This window comes from Cetorhinus maximus, chromosome 2 (assembly GCF_964194155.1).
Source record: "Cetorhinus maximus chromosome 2, sCetMax3.hap1.1, whole genome shotgun sequence".
Taxonomy (NCBI): Eukaryota; Metazoa; Chordata; class Chondrichthyes; order Lamniformes; family Cetorhinidae; genus Cetorhinus; species Cetorhinus maximus.
In genome coordinates, this window is record NC_135880.1 from 217,641,185 (window position 1) to 217,654,931 (window position 13,747).

A 13,747-nucleotide genomic window follows, 5' to 3' on the forward strand; every position below is an offset into this window, starting at 1 on the left:
AACAGAAACTACTTTGCCCAGTGCCAACGTTGTGCTGCCTAAAATTGCACTGTCCTTCATTTTAGACATTTAAGGGGGTATTTCAGAATTTTTCACCATCCTGACTTGGAAATATATTGTCGTTCCTCCACTGTCGCTGAGTCAAAATCCTGGAACTCCCTCCCTAACAGCATTGTGGGTGTACCTACACCACATTCACTACAGTGGTTCAAGAAGGCAGCTCACCACCGCCTTCTCCAGGGCTGTTAGGAATGGGCAATAAATGCTGGCGAAGTCGCACAACCCTCAGAGAAAAAAATTCTCCTCATCTCTGTTAAAACAGTGCACCCTAGTTCTGGACTCACCCACAAGAGGGAACATCCTTTCCATATCCACTTTGTCAATACTGTTCAGGTTCTTATATACTTCAATCAAGTCACCCCTCAATCTTCTAAACTCCAGTGGAAACGCGCCCAGCCTGTCCAACCTATCCTCGTAAGACAACCCGCTCATTCCAATTCGCCCTCGGAAGGCAGTGGAAGCTCGGTCATTGAATATTTTTAAGGCAAGGCGATGGAGGTGGGGTCTTTGAATATTTTTAAGGCAGAGGTAGGTAGATTCTTGTTAGGCAAGGAAATCAAAGGTTATCAGGGGTAGATGGGAATGTAGAATTCGAAAACAAACATCAGCCATGAATGCCGGAGCAGGCTCAAGGGACCGAATGGCCTACTTCTGCTCCTATTTCATATGTTGATATGTTCAGCCTCTATTCACCGCCCCCCCTTCGTTTGAGACTCTCCAACCTTTTTAATTTCAGCCCCTCTCTCTCTTCACTCCTATGGGCAACATTTTCACTCCATCGGGGGTGGTTATGCGGGAGCGGGCACGGGCGGATTCCCAATTGGCGCTGCCGGTTGGAGGCGCGCTGCCATTTTACGTGGGTGGGCCAATTAAGGCCCTCCCAATGTGACGTCCGCTCAGAAGCGCTGTGCGCTCCCTGGGGGGGGGGGGGGCGTGTTCCCTGAGCTGGGAGTGTGCTTTTTCACACATGTGCGCAAAAGAGCAAAAGAAATTTGGCAAAGTGCCACCTCAGGGAGATCGCTGGAAGTTTCAAAAATTTTTAGAAGTGTGAAAAAAAAATTCCTGACATGTCCCCTCATGTGACACTGTCATATGAGCTGGTGCATGTCAATTTCTATTATTTCAACATTTTGCAAACATTTAAAATCCCTCATGAAACCTCATCCCGCCCTTGGATGAGATTTCATGTTTTTCAGAAGCCCGCCTGGGCTCCTGGCCTGCCCGCCAACCTTAAGGTTGGACGGGCAGGTCCATTGATTACCTCAATTACTTTATTGATGGCCTTAAGTGGCTGTTGACAGTGGCTCCATGCGCACCGACCTGAAAATGTAAATATCGCGGGGTGATGTCGGGACGCCCGCCCGACGTCACCCCGCGTCACGTTACACGTCGGCGAGCAGTCCCCGCCCCCCACTGGCCGACTGGAAGATGCAGCCCTATGTCTCTTGCTGATGTGATGTTAAACCTGGGTCCATCTATCGTTCAGGTGGGCATAAAAGATCCCTTGATGCTATTTGTTTTAGAAGAGCAGGGGAGTACTCCAAGTGTCATAGCCAATATTTGTCTTTCAACCTGTATAGGTTCTATCTGTTCATTGTTACATTGCTATTTATGCAAGCTTGCTATGCACTAATTGGCTGGCATGGTTCTTTACATTATAATATTGGCTACACTTCAAAAAGTACTTAATTGTCTGTAAACATTTTGAGATGTCCTAAGGTGCTACATACAATGTATGCGTCTTTATTTATTTCCCTTTCTAAGATTCACTACTGTCCTCACCTTGCTCTTGTTTTTCTTCTCTTTTCCTATGTTTCTGTTTTTAATCTCACTGTCTTTGCCACTGTCACTATGAGCAGTGAGGGGCAACAACATTGGAACTTGGGTTAGTGGCTCACTTGGGAGCAACATGAAGCTCAAGGACTGGTTAGAAGCAAGAGCATCACAAGTAGAATTTCAAAAGTCATTTAGAGGCATTACTCCATGACTCCATTGCCGACTGCTTTTGCTGTGTTTAAAATATGTGGTTTATAAGATTGTTTCGGAGCTGTGTTTTTAATTTAGGATAAAATGAAGGGGCTCATGTGACCTGTTCTGAGGACTTCCTGACAACGGGACTGGGTGCTGTGGCTGTTAAAGATTAAGGGGAGGCCTGGGTTGTTTTGTTGGAAAGAAGGTGTCGGGTGTTCGCACTTTGAATCAATGGCAGTAGCATCAGTGTTTACAGCGGTTAGACTGCTAGTCTCCTAAGTCCCAGGAAGGTGTTGAGAATATCAATTGTAAACAGTTATGTTTTAAACTGTCTATTTACGTCCAAGGTAAAAGAGAGTTGGGGTCTCAATGTTAGCTAATCAGCATTTCTACCTAGATATTCGGCCCCTGTGATTCATGTTGCTGTGTAGATGGGCTTTGAGAGGGGAAGGGTTTCTAAGATACCCCATAAAACTCACAGACCCAACCGTATGCCAGGATCTAGGAGAGAGGTAGCAGCTAGAGGCTGAAAGCCTGTGGTTTGCTGCACAGGAATGTGGATAGAAATTTGTGCTCTGATTGAAAAGACCAAATTTGTGAGGATTTGAAACCAGGTTGGAAGATTTGTCTAGCTTGCTCTCGAGGAAAAATTGCTTGCTCTAGAGGGAGGAAAAGCCCTCACTGTATGATACAGTTCTGGGATTAAAAGTTAGCAGGCTGGGAAAAGAAAGGAACAGAAATAAACACCTCAGGAGCTAAGAATCACTTTGGGAGTCCAGGGGGAATTGAATGACTGTTTGAGGCACAGTGTAAAGTATATCTGTAAAGTGGGCTTTTTGGTTGTGTTAAAAGTAAAAGTTCTGTTCTGTAGTTTAAGGTGTAATTTGCCTACAACAATAATATTTAGTCAATAGTGCTATTAGCCTGTTAAAGTGAAAGCCTAAAATGTGAAATCTTATTTTGTCATCCTTTCAGCTGTCAAATGGAAGTTTGAATTTCCCTTTTTAAAAGTTAACAGCCTCTACGGAGATGGTAACATGAGCACTTAATCGTGACATTAGCTTCTCTTTTTTGTTAGTTGAGGAAGAAGCTCCCTATGGCTAGGAGTGACCCTGTGACTCTGGCACAGTTGATCTAGCCTGTTAGGAAAGTTATACCAAAAAATATTCTGGTAGACCTGAAATCCTTCTTGAAGGGCATCGAAAAATTCAGTGGCTCCATTGCTAATGAGCTGTGAGAACTTTTTTGCCATCCTCATCATTCTAGGAATTGAAGCGCACCCCCTTGGACTCGGGCAGGATTATACCAAATGGAAGCAGCATGGGCGATACCATGATGTTATGGAAGTGGTAGGCTCCATTACTCGATTCCAGAATTGGAGATGTAAAGGGGGTGGTATCTAGATGTAGTGCCGTTTAATGCTGTGCCCTGCCCCAATGACCTGGTGAATCTCTGGATTGCCTTTTACTGCTGTAAATGGTTCCATTGTCAGAGAAAAGAGGAGAGTAAGTGGAAAGCTGAGACATTAATTCTTTATTCTTGGGGTCAGCAGCACTGTATTAGTGACATCAAATTTCAGTTCAGAGTTGAGCTGAATATGTAATAATGTAAAAGAAATATCATTGTGCTTTTGAAGAAAACATTTTTAAGTTGTGTGTGAACAACTGTTTTAAAACCTAAATCAAGGCTTCTGAGAAACCAGTGAAGTGCACAAATTTTCATTTTATTCCGTATTGTGGTAATTTCTATGAATATAAGCAGCTCTATGATAGAACAGATTAAGGAGAATAATTACAGTACTGCTCACAATATTTTACATGAGGACCCAGTGGTGCTAACACTTTTCCAGTTGTACATTGCAGGTCTGGTTTCTGGGGTAGCCTGAAACATTTGTCATTCATGCACTTCATATCAGTTGCAAATGTGTATTACTTGTTATGGGTGCAGTAAAGGTGTAGTTTAGCTTTAGAAACATTGAATGTGATGCAAGAGAAAATCAAGCAGTAGATTTTCTTTCACCAAGCAGAGGTTATGATATGATGACAGTGAACCAGCCTAATTTTATTTCTGAAATTACAGATCAGTAAAAAGGCAAAGGTATTTGATTAGTTGGAGAAGTGATTTCTTCCAACTTTTACAGAGAAATTAAAATGACTCTGGCCTCTATTGCTATTTCTGAGCTCGCTTTAGTTTTTTAATATTTACCATGAAGTCACAGACTGTGAATTTGGCATCCATATCTGCTATTGTACTAACAAGAAGTAATGAACCATTTTTTCTGAAAACTGTAGGCCAGTTCACATAATGGATTTACTCTGCAAATTGTTGGCCAGAATTCTTACCACATGCTTACCTTTGTGGACCTGATCAGTTATTTTTAAAAATCCTTGAAATCTTCCACCTCCAAAACCTTGTGAACATCAAATGGCAAGATCCCAAACTCTGGAGTCTTGGCTCATGTTGTTTAGCGTGGATTGAGATTATGCTTATTAAGGTTCAGTTGACATGACCATGACATTTCTTGAGGATATCTAATGGCAGGCTGCGTCAGATTGTTTTCTACTTCTAACTGAAAGAAAATATTTAACGAAGGACTGTTCAAAAAATATAAGGACATGTTAAAAAGGGACCATGATATCAACTTGGATTCCCGGGAGCTGATGCTACACTGACAGCTGTCACATTGAAGCTGCACAAGAGTAAATGACAGAAGTGTCAACAGGACTGCAAAACAGTGGCCCTTGTAGTACAGAAAGGGTCGTCATCTCTTTCAGATGGGAATATCAATTCCTGCATTAGTTTTCAGGAATTTGGATTAGGATGCAGTTTTATTTCGGACTGTAAAGTTTACAATACAATTGAAAAGACGAAATAATCTTTTAATCAGCAGCTTTTTGTTTTAGCAAGACTCCTGGGATACATGGTCCATCTCTGACATTCCCTTCCCTTCCTTGACCTCTCTGTCTCAATATCTGGTGAAAGACTGTCCACCAATATTCACTACAAGCCCACCGACTCCCACAGCTACCTTGACTACAGCTCCTCACACCCCGCTTCCTGTAAGGACTCCATCCTATTCTCTCAGTTCCTTCGCCTCTGTCGCATCTGTTCTGATGATGCCACTTTCCAAAACGACGCTTCTGACATGTCTTCCTTCTTCCTTAACCGATGTTTCCTACACACTTGTGGTTGACAGGGCCCTCAACCGTGTCTGACCCATTTCCCACACCTCTGCCCTCACACCTTCCTCTCCCTCCCAGAACTATGATAGGGTCCCCGTTGTCCTCACTTTTCACCCCACCAGCCTTCACATTCAAAGGATCATCCTCAGCCATTTTGGCCAACTCCAGCATGATGCCACCACCAAACACATCTTCCCTTCACCTCCCCTGTCAGCATTCCATAGGGACCATTCCCTCTGGGACACCCTGGTCCACTCCTCCATCACCTCCAACCCTCATCCCCCTACCATGGCACCTTCCCATGCAATCGCAGAAGGTGCAACACCTGTCCCTTTACCTCCTCCCTCATCACCGTCCAAGGGACCAAGCACTCCTTTCAGGTGAAGCAGCGCTTCACTTGCACTTCCCTCAATTTAGCCTACTGCATTCGCTGCTCCCAATGTGGCCTTCTCTACATTGGAGAGACCAAACGCAGATTGGGTGACCACTTTGCGGAACACCTTCGGTCTGTCCGCAAGCATGAACCAGACCTCCCTGTCGCTTGCCATTTCAACACCCCATCCTGCTCTCATGCCCGCATGCCTGTCCTTGGCCTGCTGCAATGTTCCAGTGAAACCCAGTGCAAACTGGAGGAACAGCACCTTTTATCTTCCGATTAGGCACTTTACAGCCTTTTGGACTTAACATTGAGCTCAACAACTTCAGACCGTGAACTCCCTCCTCCATCCTCAACCCCTTTTTTTCAATATTCATTTTCATTTATTAATTTTTATTTTTTCATTTTTTCATTTTTATTTTTTATCCACTTATTTTTATTTATTTTAATTTTTATTCATTGTTTTATCCCCACCTTTCATCCTATTTTCAATCTTTTTTCCCACCACTACCCCCTGCCCCTGCCCCACCCCAGCAAGGGCCATCTGTTACTTGTTCATGTTGTCCTTTTCCCTTGTGCTTGTCCTTGTTCTGCTATTATCACATTCTGCTTTCTGACCTTACTGCCACCATCAGCACCTCCTTTAGCCAGTACCACTATCATTAACACCCCTTCATCCTTTTGTCCATGTCATCTCTGGCAATCTCTCCTTTGCCTTCATCTATCACTGGCCTTCTATCCAGCTTCACCTGCTCCACAGGTTAAACAGTATAAATTTCATTACATTTTTACTTCTCGTTAGCTCTGCAGAAGAGTCATAAGGATGCGAAAGGTTAACTTTTTTTTTCTTTCCACCGATGCTGTTGGACCTGCTGAGTTTTTCCAGATTTTCTGTTTTTGCTCCTGGGATTCTTGTTCAACCCTTTCCCTGCTCGCCTTCTCCAAATTTAGGCCCTCAGTTGAAGCTGTCGAGAGCTCCAAAGTGTTAAGTGTTAAATGTTAAAGTTGTGTACAGGGAAGAATAATGTAGTACATCAATATATATAAATGGTTCTTAGTAAGCCTGTTTGGATCTGTCTTGTCCTGAAGTTTAAAATGAATTTGACCGTTTCTCACTATAACAATTAACTGAAACAAACCAGATCTCCCACTATCTTGGTAAATGCATGGATTGGTCATCTATGCAGCTAGATACAATGGTTCACCAACATTTCAGATTCTTCTGTAGGCCTGTTAATGAAGATACTCAATGATGTTCCCAACTTATCAATTCCAATGTGGTAGGATGCTCTTCAGCTCTCTTTTCCAGCAGAACAAAATATGCTTCTTGAATAATGCTCACTTAGAGATAGCAAACATCCTGCACCCAACCCTTTTGATTCAGGCAGCAAATGGCTGGCAAAGACGCAATTTGTAGCTACAAAAATGGTCATGGCCTATACCTATTGTATGATGTAACTGGTTTCAATACCTCCTCAATTTTAATTGAGCCCTGAGTTTCCCTGGCTTGAGTATGATACCTGTTCACTTGTATTATTTCTGAATTAGTAGCGGTGCTTTTTCCTTTTTATAAACTAGCAACTGAGGTTGCAGTACTGTAGCTTTGAGATTGTCTGTCTGTCTGTCTGTCTGTCTGTCTGTCTGTCTGTCTGTCTGTCTGTCTGTCTGTCCATCCGTCCTACTGATGTTGTTAACCCTTTCTCAGCTTCCAATTAAAAGAAAAAAAAATCTTGCTGAACATGATATTGTGCAATGTACTTAATGGTATTGTATCAATGTAATTTAGATGATATTGTGGGTGGAAATCATGAAAGCTGCCAGCGATGAGGGCCATGCTGAAATGAGGTTGTGGGATCTTGTCTGTCTTGCTTGTTAGCTCTGAAAAATTGCTTAATTTACAATGCTAACATGAATGATGTTATTGGAGCATCTTTTTGAAATTGTCAAAAATGGAAAACAATCCACAGCTTTTCAAAACAAAATATTACACAAATATTGAAAATTGGTGAATAAATAACTTGGTTTATTTTCCTTTAATCACTGGTCACTGATCTTTTATACTCCTGTATAAAATCAAAACAGGTTTTAAACTTTTTTTAACCAACAGTCCTTATATATTGTATTTCTCTTCATACGGGAACTTTTAACCTGGCCTGTGTTAAAAGAAAACAAAAACAGAATTACCTGGAAAAACTCAGCAGGTCTGGCAGCATCGGCGGAGAAGAAAGGAGTTGACGTTTCGAGTCCTCATGACCCTTCAACAGAACAGATGCTGCCAGACCTGCTGAGTTTTTCCAGGTAATTCTGTTTTTGTTTTGTATTTCCAGCATCCGCAGTAGTTTTTTGTTTTTATCTCTGTGTTAAAAGAAGTTGATCAAGGCTATCTTTAGTTTGATGTAGCTTCTTGACCTTTTATTGGGGTGCATAAATTCTTTAAAATATGTTTCCAGTATAGACCTTGAAGGGTACAGGTTTTCACAAGAATTGACTCATTATCCTTGTCTTTGTCAGTGGGGAGTTTTTCTAAAGTCTTGTTTCGTACAAAGTTGTCAGTAACAGCTTCATTGTTTCCATATGACATCACCTTAGCAACAGTGAATATGTTTTTAGTCTTGTTGTATTTCATGATTTAAGGTAGCATCTGATGGCAGGTCAGACAAGTTCATTGAGCGTACGCCATTCTCTCAGAACTGTGAATCGAGCTTCAGAATTTTTTCTTTGTTCTGAGCATGTGTACACCTTGATGTGGAAAATTGAGCTCCCTTCAGTAGTAGGTGGCACCAATCTTGTTATAAATTAAAATACATGTTTTATGCTTTGACTTCCAACTTGATAAACTGACAGTCTCTGTGCTTGCCAAGCTCCCCCTCTCTTTCCAAACACAGATGATGCAAAATGTGTCAACATTCATTATGCCACTTATTGTGTGACATCATAGTGAAAATGATACAAGATATTTCTGTCTCTTCTGCATTCCCAGACACGCATGTTTGGCAAACTTGTCACTTCTGGAGCGAAAGTTTAATAACAAAAATATCCTTTGAATTGTAGTCAATAAATTATCAACTACAATTTGTAAAATTTACAATATGAAATAGGATTGTACACTTACTTCAAATAGTAATGATGGTTCTGAAATGACCCTAAGAGAGGTAGCATTATGAGTATTTTTATCAAAAAGTCAATGATTCTACTGTAGATACAGCAAACCAATTTAGACATTGGCACTAATTTCATTACATTATTGCATAATATAAGCATAGGTTTTCTATATATAAAAAATCCTGTAATTCTATTTTGAAAATACATTTTTATGATAGGACAATATTTAAAAATATATATATTTCTTAAAGAGCCTAGAATATACTTCATTTCCCCATAGTCTTCAAATTTTAAATCCATTTTGAAAATTACAAGGAAAATTACTTAATGTGAATGTTCTCAGAAAAAAATAAAACCGTTGCCTTGTTTGCAAATTCTGAAGTCACTCTAAAAGGGAGTAGATGGATGGAACATTTTAATTGTTTAATATTCAGGCAAACACCTTTGCTCTTGTTTGTTTTGTCCTTGTCGTGGCGTGGGGCAGTCTGAACATGTTCAGTGTGAATTTGTTGTTGTGATTGCATGTTTGGATTTTCTGCAAAAAAAAATACAAACACAGGAGAATTGGCATGTATATAATGGGTCAGATAGCATCCTCTATTCTGTAATCTTATATGGTTGTCTTATATGGAACTGATGAATAAAAACTGCAAAACTTTATTGGCTAATTGCATATTAAAATAAAGAAAAATTCTGATGTTATGAACTTTCTGAACACTGGTTTTAAGGTGTACAGATATTTTGGATACTTAAAAAAAAACACATGGCATTTGATCTCCAGTACATTTTGAGCACTCTGCAATATCCATTTCTCTGACAATGAGGCAATTTCAGTGTACTTGAGCACCCTTTCCTTGGTTTTAGCAAATATAACTTAGAAGCAAGTCAGCCTAGAAATATATATACTGAATGTTAAGGGCTATTTTGTGTTTTTCTGTATAACCAGTGAGTTAAGTGTTTGTTTAAAGATATTTAAACTACACTTTTTATGTTCTAATATATTGAAAGACGTGCATATAGTGTCTATTTTCCTTTGTGTTAGGATTTCTTCTGCAATAGCTTCTTGTCACATTTTGGTCATATAACCCCTATTGTTATAAAAATTGTATAATCTAACTCGAGATGATTAAGGCCACGGGAAATCTGTTACTACATGTAACATAATTGGTTACGGACATTGATTATTACCTTTGTGAAATGAAAATATGAGCTATATCCCTGATAAGTAGCTAGAATACAAATGATTGTTTGGATCTTGGGAGGAAGTGTATAGAGATGCTTAACTCCCTTTATCTGCATTCATTGCTCAAAATGTGGTTTCTTCTCCTCTCGGGGTAACCAAACACAGATTGGGTGATTACTTTGTGGAACACCTCCGATCAGTCTGCAAACACGACCCTGCCATTCCGGTCATCTGTCATTTAAATTTTCTGTCCCACTCTGAATCTGATCTCTTGGTCCTTGTCTTCCTACACTATTCTAATGAAGTTCAGTGGCAGCTGGAGGAACACCACCTATCCTTTGATTGGGCACTGTTTTGATTGGGCCTTCCGAAAACTACGTAGAATTCAACAATTTAAAATCACAACCACTGCTCTCACTTTTTGGGAGAGCAGTTGTTGGTAATGGTTCTGCTATTGCCATTAAATTTTCTGTAGACCCCACCTTTTGTTTTCTTACTTGTTCCTTTTTCTCTTTCTTTCCCCCCCCCTGCATTTTAGTTACTTGAAAACTTGGAGCTGTTAGAAATTTTACGACGAATTATTGACCTGAAACATTAGCTTTGTTTTTCTGCCCACAGATGCTGCCTAAACTGCCAAGAATTTCCAGCATTTTCTGTTTTTATTCTGCTTTATCAGTTTTCCCTAATCTTTTTGTAATCTGCTTTGAATAGTGTTCTCTTGTTGGTGAAAATGACAGATCTGTTGGTACCAGCTTTGAGAAGTCTGTACTTTATTTTACCCAGAAAATTGTGAGAGCGTCTGTGACTTAACCAGGCACATGGCCAGAGGAAAAAACTAGTCAGATGGGTGTTCTGGCTAAGGAGAATGGAGAAAATGTATTGAAGATTTGGCTACACTAAACCAATAATGTTATAACCAGCTGCAGCTTTTATAAGATTTATTAAAAATACTGTTGGATTATCTGTAAAATTAGCACAAAATCTTTTAAGCTTTCTAATTTTCAGATATTTTTGCTTTTCAGGTTGCTATAAAGATAGTCGATAAAACACAGCTAGAAGAGGAAAACCTGAAGAAGATCTTCAGAGAAGTTCAAATCATGAAAATGCTCCGGCACCCCCATATTATTAGGTTGTACCAGGTGAGGGACTTGCCTTATACGTTTTATAAGGATTCATTTTCATTTCTTGTTTTCCACTATAAGACCATGAATGTCAGGCACATTATTTCTCTGATTTTATGGAACTATTCCTACTTATGTGGGAAATTAATAACATTACTTGTTGAAGTAGGACTAACATTATAGCTAGAACATCACCATTAAGAATCCTCTTACACAGCCAAAATAGTGCAGATGCTGGAAGATCTGCTGAAAGGTCACAGAAACGTTAGTGCTGTTTCTCTCCACAGATGCTTCCTGGCCCAAAGAGTGTTTCTCACATTTCCTATTTATATTAATAATGCTTTACTTCTTTATGTGTAAAAGAGCTACAGTATATGCAGTTTCCTTACAAGTCTTCCTTTTCCTGTTTTTTTAGTAACTAGAGCAGCTTATGGATTATAGTTTTGATGGAACAAATTCTGGTATGATTTTAATAAAATCCAAAGAATAAAACCTGTAATGCTATTTTAAGTTAGACCATTTTTGTATTCTTGCTACATTGTGACTAAAATATTCTGTTCCAGTCAGATGGAGCAAAATAAACCAATTTCCTTCAAATCCTTAACCTAGCATCATTATGTAAAAAAAACTGTTACCTGTCATAATGCTTAATGATCATAAAAATGACTGTTAGCGATAACAAGAATGCCAATTATAGTTGATAATTCCTGAACAGGAAAGCGTGTGCTGCAGGACAGCACCTTGGTGTTCAGGTGACTGTCAGCTTCTCAAGTCTAATTTTCTGAGCAGTTTTAACCATGAATGCGTAACTGCCTTATAACTTGCTCTCAAGTTTCAAGTTATGTTTTACATTCACTGAGCATGAACTGCACGTAGGATAACAGACAACGGTTCGCATTATGAAAAGCTTTCTGGAACACTTTTAAATCTTTGCTTCTAGTAATACTCTCAAACCCAAATATTGTATTGTGCCATGGTAGATTCTTATGTTCTTTCAATCATGCTTCAAGCTTCATAACTGTCTGGTGTCTGCAATGATTCCAAATTATGGATCTGTCTTTTGCATTTCTGAAAGAACAATAAATATAGTGTCACCTGTGAAGTTTCATTTATCATGCCCTTTGACTAAAATGATACCAGGGATCATTTGAAAATATGGCAGTGGCGTAGTGGTAATGTTGCTGGACTAGTAACCCAGAGATCCAGGGTAATGCTCTGGGGACCCATGACAGATGGTGAAATTTGAATTCAATAAAAATCTGGATTAAAATTATAATGATGACCATGAAACCATTGCTAATTGTTGTAAAAAACCATCTAATTCACTAATGCCCTTCAGGGAAGGAAATCTGCAGTCCTTACCTGGTCTGGCTTACATGTGACTTCAGACCCACAGCAATGTGGTTGACTCTTAATTTTCCTCTGGAATGGCCTAGCAAGCCAACCAGTTGTATCAGTCCGCTAAAAGGTCGAAGAGGACAGACCCAGCAGAGGTAGCGGCACAGTGGTATACAGTCGGAAGGGAGTTGCCTTGGGAGTCCTCGACATCGACCCCAGACCCCATGAAGTCTCATTTGACACGGAAATCTCCTGCTGATTACCACGTACCTTCCCCCCGCCCTCAGCTGATGAATCAGTACTTGTCCATGTTGAACACCACTTGGAGAAAGCACTGAGGGCAGAATGTACTCTGGATGGGGCACTTCAATGTCCATCACCAAGAGTGGCTCGGTAGCACCACTACTGACTCAGCTGGCTGAGCCCTAACGGACATAGCTGCTAGACTGGGCCTGCGGCAGGTGGTGAGGGAACCAACAAGAGGGAAAAATATAGTTGACCTCATCCTCAGTCTAGCAGCTATGTCCATTCCGGCTCGCCCAGCTCAGTCAGTAATGGTGCTACTGAGCCACTCTTGGTGATGGACATTTAAGTCCCCCATCCAGAGTACATTCTGCCCTCAGTACTTTCTCCAAGTGGTGTTCAACATGGACAAGTACTGATTCGTCAGCTGAGGACGGGGGGAAGGTACGTGGTAATCAGCAGGAGATTTCCTTGCCCAATGAGACGCCATGGGGTCCGAGGTCGATGTCGAGGACTCCCTGCCTGCCGCAGATGTATCTGTGCATGATAGTATTGGTAAGAGTGATCACAGCCCTTGTGGAAACCAAGTCCCGTCTTTACATTGAAGATAGTGTTGTGAGGCACTACCATCGTGCTAAATGGGATACATTTCGAACAAATCTAGCACCTCAAGACTGGGCAACCATGAGGCGCTGTAGGCCATCAGCAGCAGCAGAATTGTACTGAATCGTACTGAACCACAGTCTGTAACCTCGTGGCATGGCATATCGCCCACTGTACCATTACCACCAAGCTAGGGGATCAGCCCTGGTTCAATGAAGAATACAGGAGGGCATGACAGGGGCAGCACCAGGCTTACCTAAAAATGAGGTGTCAACCTGTTGAAGCTGCAACACAGGACTACTTGCGTGCCAAACAGCATAAGCAGCAAGTGATAGACAGAGCTTAGCGATTCCAGAACCAATGGATGAGATCTAAGCTCTGCAGTCCTGCCACACCGATCATGAATGGTGGTATTCAATTAAACAGCTAACTGGAGGAGGAGGCTCCTCAAATATCTCCATTCTCAATGATGGAGTGCCCAGCATATCAGTGCAAAAGATAAGACTGAAGCATTCGCAACAATCTTCAGCCAGAAGTGCCAAGTGGATGATCCATCTCGGCCTCCTCT

At 40.9% G+C, this 13,747-nt stretch overlaps 1 protein-coding gene across 4 annotated transcripts in view; it reads left to right on the top strand.

Moving 5' to 3' along the window:
- The window catches only part of sik3 (SIK family kinase 3), a 317,323-nt gene that overhangs the window by 123,983 nt on the left and 179,593 nt on the right, over positions 1-13,747 (top strand). For all 4 annotated transcript variants that reach the window (XM_078532694.1, XM_078532668.1, XM_078532686.1 and 1 more), the window contains exon 2: positions 10,897-11,013. In XM_078532694.1, coding sequence (XP_078388820.1) covers positions 10,897-11,013 — 117 coding nt within the window. The remainder of the gene's footprint in view (positions 1-10,896; positions 11,014-13,747) is intronic.